An 11352-nucleotide genomic window follows, 5' to 3' on the forward strand; every position below is an offset into this window, starting at 1 on the left:
GAAAAGATTGTAAGGTTAGAAAATGTAAGTAAAAGAGGATGACTGGGCATTTTTTCCTCTGGAAATGTGCTGCATGCTCAGCCGAGCTGAGTGGGCATATGTCTGGTCGAACGGAGGGGAATAATCAGAAATCCACAAATGGAGACACTTTTTTTTTTTATTTTTCTTTAATTACATATATTTGGGGCCAAATATAATTTTTTGCATTTGGGTTTCATTAAAAATGTTCCACTATGTGGCTTTTGCAGAAATTAGGTTGCGCAGTGCATTAAACTAAGGTGTGGTCTGTGGTCACAAAGCAGTGGAACAGAACTAAGACAGATTAGAGGATCACAAATCTGTCACCAGGTTTTTGCCACCTAATCTGAGAGCAGCATAACGTAGGGTCAGAGATCCTGATTCCAGTGATGTCACTTACTAAGCTGCTTATTGCAGTTTTGATAAAATCCCTGGTTAACCAGCAGTAGATTATCATTACAGGACTACTTGGCATGCTGCAGGTAGTCAAGCATATTATTGAGCTCTGTATAACTGCTGTCATTTTGATTAAAATCAGTGTTTTCTCTCCTGCAGATCTAGCAAATAGCTCAGTAAGTGATACATTGCTGGAATCAGGGTCTCTGTCTCTAACATTATACTGCTTTCTGATGGGGGAGAAAATACTGGTGACATATTCCCTTTAAGCCACCAAAACAAGTTCACTCACTGATACTGTCAGAAAAATGAGTTAACTGAGTAATAGACAGTGCAACATAAAGGCTTTAGAAGGCAAACAGTGCAAAAATTTTAATGTAAGTCAAATGTATGTATCAACACTCACTGTGGATAGATCTGTTTGTCTTTTGGACCTCATCAGGGTTGGGGTTCACTATGTTGGCATCACTGAATTTACCTTCCTGGTGGATTTCTTGGTTGCTCAGTGATTGCATTGTTTTACTGCCGTTCAGTGTGTAATTGTCCGCTCTTTACCTTCCTGTAGGGAGGAACGCTCACTCAATATGAAGGGAAGCTGCGGCTGGTAGAAATCGCTCAGGTGCCCAAGCCGCACGTGGATGAGTTTAAATCGGTGTCAAAATTCAAGATCTTCAACACCAATAATTTGTGGATCTCCTTGCCTGCGATCAAGAGACTGCAAGAAGCCAACGACATTGACATGGAAATCATCGTTAATCCCAAGGTACGTTTTCCAATTTATTGCATCCAGTGTTAGAGATTATGTCCACGCTGCTGTGGTACAGTGTGAATAAATCCCCCGGTGCCATTGTCCTCGCAGACCCTGGATGGAGGACTGAACGTCATCCAGCTGGAGACCGCCGTCGGAGCCGCTGTTAAAAGTTTTGAGAATTCACTGGGCATCAATGTTCCTCGAAGTCGCTTCCTGCCTGTAAAAACCACGTCTGATCTGCTCCTGGTCATGTCCAACCTGTACAGCCTTAACGCAGGGTCACTGACGATGAGCGAAAAGCGTGAATTCCCCACCGTGCCTCTCGTTAAGCTGGGAAGCTCATTCACCAAGGTAAGGAAGGAAGCGGTGTCTACATACAGTGCCTACAAGTAGTATTCAACCCCCTGCAGATTTAGCACGTTTGATAAGATGCAAATAAGTTAGAGCCTGCAAACTTCAAACAAGAGCAGGATTTATTAACAGATGCATAAATCTTACAAACCAACAAGTTATGTTGCTCAGTTAAATTTTAATACATTTTCAACATAAAAGTGTGGGTCGATTATTATTCAACCCCTAGGTTTAATATTTTGTGGAATAACCCTTGTTTGCAATTACAGCTAATAATCGTCTTTTATAAGACCTGATCAGGCCGGCACAGGTCTCTGGAGTTATCTTGGCCCACTCCTCCATGCAGATCTTCTCCAAGTTATCTAGGTTCTTTGGGTGTCTCATGTGGACTTTAATCTTGAGCTCCTTCCACAAGTTTTCAATTGGGTTAAGGTCAGGAGACTGATTAGGCCACTGCAACATCTTGATTTTTTTCCCTCTTGAACCAGGCCTTGGTTTTCTTGGCTGTGTGCTTTGGGTCGTTGTCTTGTTGGAAGATGAAATGACGACCCATCTTAAGATCCTTGATGGAGGAGCGGAGGTTCTTGGCCAAAATCTCCAGGTAGGCCGTGCTATCCATCTTCCCATGGATGTGGGACCAGATGGCCAGGCCCCTTGGCTGAGAAACAGCCCCACAGCATGATGCTGCCACCACCATGCTTGACTGTAGGGATGGTATTCTTGGGGTCGTATGCAGTGCCATCCAGTCTCCAAACGTCACATGTGTGGTTGGCACCAAAGATCTCGATCTTGGTCTCATCAGACCAGAGAACCTTGAACCAGTCTGTCTCAGAGTCCTCCAAGTGATCATGAGCAAACTGTAGACGAGCCTTGACATGACGCTTTGAAAGTAAAGGTACCTTACGGGCTCGTCTGGAACGGAGACCATTGCGGTGGGGTACGTTACGTATGGTATTGACTGAAACCAATGTCCCCACTGCCATGAGATCTTCCCTGAGTTCCTTCCTTGTTGTCCTTGGGTTAGCCTTGACTCTTCGGACAAGCCTGGCCTCGGCACGGGTGAAACTTTCAAAGGCTGTCCAGGCCGTGGAAGGCTAACAGTAGTTCCATAAGCCTTCCACTTCCGGATGATGCTCCCAACAGTGGAGACAGGTAGGCCCAACTCATTGAAAGGGTTTTGTACCCCCTTGCCAGCCTTGTGACCCTCCACGATCTTGTCTCTGATGGCCTTGGAATGCTCTTGTCTTTCCCATGTTGACCAAGTATGAGTGCTGTTCACAAGTTTGGGGAGGGTCTTAATAAGTCAGAAAAGGCTGGAAAAAGAGATAATTAATCCAAACATGTGAAGCTCATTGTTCTTTGTGCTGAAATACTTCTTAAAGGGGTGGTTCACCCATTTTTTTTATTTTCTGTATGAGCTGCACTTACCTTTCTAGGCGTCTTCTCCATTGCCTTCTGTTTCCAGTTCTGGCACTGAGCGGCGCTATCCTGCACGCTCAGTGCCTGTCACATGACCCCCTGGAGCTGTGGCCGCCGGCATCCTCTGACGTCCCGGCATTTCCGGGCTCTCAAACAAGACGGGTACGTCACAGGATGCCGGCGCCACTCAGATTGAGTGACAGGGCTGTGGGCGGTGACTACCGCACGTCACAGCCCAGCATCGAGGGGAGGAGCCGGAGGACGTCACTGTGGAGCCGTCGTCCTGCAGAGAGGCTGAGACACGGGGCGCCAGGGTGCAGTACAGGGGGGTCTTTAGCTGAATCCCCCCCTGCACGTAAGTATGTGCTCACACTGTCCACCCGCCCCGCTCTGCTGCGATGTCAGGAGAGCGGCCGGTGTCGGGCAGTGTGATCATCTGCTCCTCCCAGCAGCAAGACACTGGCAGGCATGTCACCGCTGTGCTCTGCCATCTGTCCTGCTGCATGGGACCAACTGTCTGCACTCTGTCACCTGCACCACAAGTCACAGAGTGGAGACAGTTGGTGACAGAGCACCTCTGCCCCCCCCCCCCTGTTCTTTCCCCACTCTCTTCTCTCCCCCCACTCTTCTCCCCCTCCCCTCTTCCCCCTCTTCTCTGCCCCCCTCTTATCCCTCTCTCCCCTCTTATCCCTCTCTCCCCTCCCCTCTCTTTTCCCTCGCTCTCTTCCCCCCTCGCTCTCTTTTCCTCCCCCTGCGCTCTTTTTTCCTCCCCCCTCGCTCTTTTTTCCTCCCCCTCGCTCTTTTTTTCCTCCCCCTCGCTCTTTTTTTCCTCCCCCCTGCGCTCTTTTCCTCCCCCCTGCGCTCTCTTTTCCTCCCCCCTCGCTCTCTTTTCCTCCCCCCTCGCTCTCTTTTCCTCCCCCCTGCGCTCTCTTTTCCTCCCCCCTCGCTCTCTTTTCCTCCCCCTCGCTCTCTTTTCCTCCCCCCTCGCTCTCTTTTCCTCCCCCCTCGCTCTCTTCTCTCCCCCCCCCGCTCGCTCTTTTCCCCCCCCGCTCGCTCTCTTCCCCCCCTGCGCTCTCTTTTCCTCCCCCCTGCGCTCTCTTTTCCTCCCCCCTGCGCTCTCTTTTCCTCCCCCTGCGCTCTCTTTTCCTCCCCCCTGCGCTCTCTTTTCCTCCCCCCTGCGCTCTTTTCCTCCCCCCTGCGCTCTCTTTTCCTCCCCCCTGCGCTCTCTTTTCCTCCCCCCCTCGCTCTCTTTTCCTCCCCCCTGCGCTCTCTTTTCCTCCCCCCTGCGCTCTCTTTTCCTCCCCCCTGCGCTCTCTTTTCCTCCCCTCTGCGCTCTCTTTTCCTCCCCTCTGCGCTCTCTTTTCCTCCCCCCTGCGCTCTCTTTTCCTCCCCCCTGCGCTCTCTTTTCCTCCCCCCTGCGCTCTCTTTTCCTCCCCCTGCGCTCTCTTTTCCTCCCCCTGCGCTCTTTTCCTCCCCCCTGCGCTCTCTTTTCCTCCCCCGTGCGCGCTTTTTTTCCTCCCGCGCTCTTTTTTTTCTCCCGCGCTCTTTTTTTCCTCCCGCGCTCTTTTTTTCCTCCCGCGCTCTCTTTTTTTCCTCCCGCGCTCTTTTTTTCCTCCCGCGCATCGCTTTTTTTCCTCCCGCGCTCGCTTTTTTTTCCTCCCGCGCTCTTTTTTTTCCTCCCCCCTCGCTCTCTTTTCCCCCCCTCGCTCTCTTTTCCCCCCCTCGCTCTCTTTTCTTCCCCCCTCGCTCTCTTTTCTTCCCCCCTCGCTCTCTTTTCCTCCCCGCTCGCTCTCTTTTCCCCCCCGCTCGCTCTCTTTTCCCCCCCGCTCGCTCTCTTTTCCCCCCCCGCTCGCTCTCTTTTCCCCCCCCGCTCGCTCTCTTTTCCCACCCGCTCGCTCTCTTTTCCCACCCGCTCGCTCTCTTTTCCCCCCGCTCGCTCTCTTTTCCCCCCGCTCGCTCTCTTTTCCCCCCGCTCGCTCTCTTTTCCCCCCGCTCGCTCTCTTTTTCCCCCCGCTCGCTCTTTCCCCCCCCCCCGCTCGCTCTTTCCCCCCCCGCTCGCTCTTTCCCCCCCCCCGCTCGCTCTCTTTCCCCCCCCCCCGCTCGCTCTCTTTCCCCCCCCCCGCTCGCTCTCTTTCCCCCCCCCGCGCTCGCTCTCTTTCCCCCCCCCCGCTCGCTCTCTTTCCCCCCCCCCGCTCGCTCTCTTTCCCCCCCCGCTCGCTCTCTTTCCCCCCCCCGCTCGCTCTCTTCCCCCCCCCGCTCGCTTTCTTTTCCTCCCCCCCCTCGCTCGCTCTCTTTTCCCTCGCTCTCTCCTGGCATGGTCAGTACAGAAATCTCTCCATCGTGGAGGGGTGAGAGGGAGTAATAAACATGGAGTCCCTACTGTGTCTGTGTATTTATTTCTAATAAAGTATTTTTCTCTGTGTGGTCTTTTTTTTTTTAACCCTTTATTGGAGATTCTTAATGGCCAGGTCAACCTTGGCCTGACATTTAGAATCTCGGGCTTTATACCAGCGGGTAAAACATAGCTGGTATTAACCCCTTATTACCCAGCGTGCCACCTGCCACCAGGGCCACTGGAAGAGTTGGATACAGCGCCAGAAGATGGCGCTTCTATAAAAGCGCCATTTTCTGGGGCGGCTGTGGACTGCAATTCGCAGCGGGGGGCCCAGAAAGTTTGGGCACCCTTCACTGCGGATTCCAATCCCCAGCTGCCTAGTTGTACCTGGCTGGACTCAAAAATTCGGCGAAGCCCATGTCATTTTTTTTTTTAATTATTTCATGAAATTCATGAAATAAAAAAAAAAAAGGGCTTCTCTATATTTTTGGTTCCCAGCCGGGTACAACTAGGCAGCTGGGGGTTGGGGGCAGCCCGTAGCTGCCTGCTGTACCTGGCTAGCATACAAAAATATGGCGAAGCCCACGTCATTTTCTTAAAAACGTTTTCAGGGAAAAACCTTTATAAAAAAAAAAAAAAAAAATGCTTCCCTGCATTTCTATTGCCAGTGAAAGTAACACCAAGCAGCGGGGGCTAGCAGCCAGTAGCTGCTTTGGTTACCCTTAGCAACAGAAAATGCAGTGGGAGCCCACAAACAATGTGATTTTTTTTATTTTTTTATTTTTAATTAATTTTTTTTTAAAAAAAAAACGGCATGGGCTTCGCCCATCGAGCACCAGAGCATTTTACTGCTCAATTCATCCCAAGTAATCAGATGACTCCAGTGTCGGCCGATTACTTGTTCTGTGTCCCCCTGCATCCATCGCAGCGTGTTCGGGCTGTGAGGTCAGCGGAGTGGAGACAGTGACATGCTCTGCTCTGACTCATAGTGTGCTGCATGTCACTATCTTTCTCCACTCTGGCACTTGTAGTGCAGGTGACCGGATGCTGCATGTCACGTTTTTGCCGCGATTTGGTGCCTTTTTTGCTGCGTTTTTGCTCACTGCGTTTTTAATCAGTGCACAATGCCATTAAAGATTGTTGATGAAAAAAATAAAAAAGGTCTGATGTCATTTCCTTATTCAAAATGTTCATTGTATGCAGGAGAGCAGACAGCAGCTGCAGAACTACAAGGCTCAGCATCCTCCATCCAGGACTGTATGCAGTTTTTTTACCCAAAAAGAAAAAAAAATGACGTGGGCTTCGCCATATTTTTGTATGCTAGCCGGGTACAGCAGGCAGGTACGGGCTGCCCCCAACCCCCAGCTGCCTAGTTGTACTCGGCTGGGAACCAAAAATATAGAGAAGCCCTTTTTTTTTTTTTAATTATTTCATGAATTTCATGAAATAATTTTAAAAAAAAAATGACGTGAGCTTCGCCTAATTTTGGTGTCCAGCCGGGTACAACTAGGCAGCTGGGGATTGGAATCCACAGTGAAGGGTGCCCATGCTTTCTGGGCACCCCCACTGCGAATTGCAGTCCGCAGCCACCCCAGAAAATGGCGCTTTCATAGAAGCGCCATCTTCTGGCGCTGTATCCAACTCTTCCAGCTGCCCTGATGCCGGGTGGCTAGCCGGGTAATAATGGAGTTAGGACTAGCTGTATATTATCAGCTAGCCCTAAGCCCGAAATTCATGGTGTCAAGCCAATATTAGACATGGCCACCATGAATTTCTAGTAATGATAAAAAAAAAACACAACACACAGAAAAATATTTTTATTAGAAATAAAACACAACACAATTAGTGACTCCATCTTTATTGAAATAAACCCCCCTCCACAGTAATCCTGGGTCAGGGTCCCGCGCCGTCCAATCCGGATCCAATATCATCTGATCGGTTTGCTGGAAGGAAGGCAAAGCGATCAGATGATGTGTCAGGATAAAGGATGTGAATCACATCACACATCAGCTGATTGTATAAAAGCCGATTATACAATCAGCAGATGCATCAGTGCAAAAAAAAAATAAATAAATAAATACTCACGTCTGTGCTGATGACCGGCAGCTCCTACAGCGGAGTCTGATCCTGGCCCATCACTGCAGGAGCTGCCGGTAATCAGCTGATGAAGTCCCCTGACGGCAGGATCAGCTGATAGCCGGCCGGGCAAGAAAAAGCCGGCGAGACTACGATCAGCTGATGCGTCAGGTGACTGCATCAGGTGATCCACGGCCAGGTCCTGCAAGCTTCGTGCATGCACCGGGGAGACTGCACACAGCCGAAGCGGCGGGACCGAGACAGGGGCTGGAAGCAGGCATGGCATCGGGACCCTGCAGACAGGTGAGTATGACATACACACACACATACACACTCACTCACACACTGTATATACGCACACACACTGTATATACGCACACACACTGTATATACACGCACACATACACACTCACTCACACACTGTATATACACACACACACTGTATATACACACACACACACTGTATATACGCACACACACACTGTATATACACGCGCACACACTTACTTCCCCTGGCTGTGCAGAGCTGCTGTATCTGTGATTTCTCTGAGTGCACATCCACTGGGAAGAGGCAGGGAGGAGGGTTTAGGTGGGAGCAGAGTGGGTGTATTAGACACAATGGGTGTGTTAGATAAGCCAGACACCGCCCTAGAGCCACAAAGAATTCTGGGACTTGTAGGAACTGAACACAGGAAGTCAGAGGAGAGATTAACCCCATCAGAGCTGGAGCCAGCAATGAGCATGTGCTGCTAGTGCACAATGAAAGGTAATTTTGCTGAAAAAACATAATAGATGTGTTGAGGGGCACATATTAGCAAGATTTATCAGAAAAAAAAAATCAGTTTTGGTAACTGGACAACTTCTTTAATACTTTAGGGGAAACACAGAATTCTTGTGGTTTGAGGGGTTGAATAATAAATGACCCTCTGAATAAACTTTTCACAATTTAAAAAAAAAAAAGAAATAACATTCTTTTTTGCTGCAGTGCATTTCACACTTCCAGGCTGATCTACAGTCCAATGTCACAAAGCCAAGTTAATTCCGAATGTGTAAACCTGCTAAATCTGCAGGGGGTTGAATACTACTTGTAGGCACTGTACCTGCCGCCTTTCTTTACCAGGGCAGGGTGATTTTGATTCTCTATTTATTCATGTAAACTCAAATCAAATCTCCCCCCTAGAATATTAATAAATATATATATCTATGTGTGTGTGTGTGTGTGTGTGTGTGTGTGTGTGTGTGTGTGTGTGTGTGTGTGTGTGTGTGTGTGTGTGTCAGGTCTCATGGGCATCGGGTTATTAGTTGTGCTGACCACAATAATGGCATTTGCTATGTTCCGGTTATATCGGCCGCTGCCGTGTGTGATTGCACCTGTCAGACTGTCAGGCTACTTTCACACATCAGGTTTTTGCCATCAGGTACAATCCGGAAAAAAACGGGTAAATCGGATCCGGTACCGCATCCTTTTTATCCCCATAGACTTGCATTGTAACCGGATTGTACCTGATGGCTTTGCGTTGCATCCGTTTTTTTCCGGATGCGGCAAAATTTATCAAAGCGGCGGCCGGAGGCAACGTATCTTGCAACGTTTTTTTGTCCGGCAAAAAAACCGCATCGCGCCGGATCCGGCGCGATACGGCGTGTTTTACAATGAAAGCCTATGGACGCCGGATCCGGCGCAATGCGGTAAAAAATGGATGCGGCTACCGGATCCGTTTTTGTAAACTGCGCATGCACCAAATTAATTAAAAAAGCTGATCCTTCAAAAAAAAGGACAAACCGGATGCAAAAACGGATGCAAACCGTATCCACCGGATCCGGTTTTGTACGCATCCGGCATAACGGATCCGTTAAAAACCGGATCCGGTGGATACAGTTTGCATCCGTTTTTGCCGGATCCTTTGCATCAGGAAAAAAAAGGATTGTGCCTGAATGCAGAAAACTGATGTGTGAAAGTAGCCTCACTTCTCTCCTGGGCGGCGCGTGCTGTCAGCTGTAACATCACAAATGTTCCATCTCGCTGGTCATCAGAGGTCTGACGGGATCAGGCCACATTCGCTGTCCTGAAGCGGGTGTGTTATTTCACCATGACATTAGCACCGTGTGACTTTCATCTTTCTTTATTTTTAGGTGCAGGACTACTTGAAGAGGTTCGAGAGTATTCCAGATATGCTGGAGCTGGATCATCTCACCGTGTCTGGAGACGTGACCTTTGGGAAAAATGTTGTACTGAAGGTGCGTACATAGCCGGTCTCGCTGAGCTCACACTTGCATGTCAGTGCATTTTTCGTCAGTGTCAGATGCTATTGTTATATCGTGTGCTTGTCTTGATGACAAATGACGTAATTCCTCCAGGACAATGGAGGCGTAATGACAAGCTGAACAGCAAACAAGGCATGTTTGTTTAAGGCTCAGCATTGTTGTACTGGTGCAGTATTACAGCTGCTCACAGTTTGGTAAGGAAATAACCACACAATCCAACTATTGTAGGAATATTTCACAACGGTGTGTATGGCGGAAGACTACATCATTACTTTATGGCCCCGGACTTGTCGCCGCGCGGCCCCGGACTTGTCGCCGCGCGGCCCCGGACTTGTCGCCGCGCGGCCCCGGACTTGTCGCCGCGCGGCCCCGGACTTGTCGCCGCGCGGCCCCGGACTTGTCGCCGCGCGGCCCCGGACTTGTCGCCGCGCGGCCCCGGACTTGTCGCCGCGCGGCCCCGGACTTGTCGCCGCGCGGCCCCGGACTTGTCGCCGCGGTTCACTCCATGTGATCCCACTCTAACCAGTAGTACAGTACGTGCTCTATGTAGACAGGGGCTTCTCTCTGTAAACTGTTTTTTTTTTTTTTTTTTTTTTTTTTCTTCTCCTCCGGGCAGCTCTCAGACCCCTCCCCCATATAATTCTACTCATTCTTTTTTGTCCCTCTGTTTTGTCATCATTTCAAGTCATTATTTCTGCATTATATAAGAGAGTAGTGCTCTAGTAGGCATGTCCTTACAGTAATTAGCTATTATTATCTATGTGCCTGCGGGCTGCAAGAAGCCGGTAAGGACACAGCAGGCACGGAACTCTGCTTATACTCGAGTATATACAGTATGTATATTGTGTATTGTCAGAAAAGAGGGATGTGAGCATGACTGCCAGCCCCCTTCACGCACATCACTGGTCATGTGCCAACATAGCGAGTGGGGAGAAATATTTCTGTATTCGAATGAACAGGGAAAGGGAGTGAAATAGGATGATCCACGTAAATCTTGTCTGATCTCTCAATAATGAAACTCGTCAAGATCTAAGCTTGGAGCAGATATAACAAATTTTCCCTTTCTTCTTCTTTAGGGCACAGTCATCATTATTGCAAACCACGGTGACCGGATCGACATCCCGCCTGGTGCAGTATTAGAAAACAAAATAGTGTCTGGAAACCTCCGGATCCTGGATCACTGATCGCGTCACTGCACAAACTTATTTTTCCAAGTTCTGTACAGTAACTGTTGGCACGGATGGCTGGATAATAGCTGATCTGAACTCTGTGGTTTCCACTCTTCTGTCAGTATTGTAGTGGTCTGTGTTCTCTGTAGTCTTTATTTAAGAAAAAGCCCAATCTATATTTGGAAGCAATAAATAAAATATTTAGTAATGTAATAAAATGAATATACCCTGGTAATGTGCAATACCGTCCTGAATTGTGAACAATAAAAGGACAAACCAAACCTTGTGTGCGACTTTATATTTTGGAATTTTTTGATTTTTCTTTGTGTTTAGCACCTCATTCGCAGGAATCCATTTTGTACACAAAAGACAGTGTTATATTGTAAAATGCTTTATAACGGACATAAGATATTATATATTACAGTATATCACACGTAAGTACACCCCTTACATTTGTGTAAATATTCTATTATATCTTTCATTGGGACAACAAATTGATACGATGTAAAGTAGTCAGTGTACATCTTGTAACGCAACACACAGCCATTAATGTCAAGACCACTGGCAACTATAGT

General features: G+C 48.7%; 1 protein-coding gene across 2 annotated transcripts in view; it reads left to right on the top strand.

Moving 5' to 3' along the window:
* The window catches only part of UGP2 (UDP-glucose pyrophosphorylase 2), a 106973-nt gene extending 95915 nt beyond the window's left edge, over window positions 1-11058 (top strand). For both annotated transcript variants that reach the window (XM_075339253.1, XM_075339252.1), the window contains exons 7-10: window positions 980-1177; window positions 1274-1516; window positions 9477-9581; window positions 10685-11058. In XM_075339253.1, coding sequence (XP_075195368.1) covers window positions 980-1177; window positions 1274-1516; window positions 9477-9581; window positions 10685-10792 — 654 coding nt within the window. In that variant the 3' untranslated portion in view covers window positions 10793-11058. The remainder of the gene's footprint in view (window positions 1-979; window positions 1178-1273; window positions 1517-9476; window positions 9582-10684) is intronic.
* The last annotated feature ends 294 nt before the right edge of the window (window positions 11059-11352 follow it).

This window comes from Anomaloglossus baeobatrachus, chromosome 3 (genome assembly GCF_048569485.1).
Source record: "Anomaloglossus baeobatrachus isolate aAnoBae1 chromosome 3, aAnoBae1.hap1, whole genome shotgun sequence".
NCBI lineage: Eukaryota > Metazoa > Chordata > Amphibia > Anura > Aromobatidae > Anomaloglossus > Anomaloglossus baeobatrachus.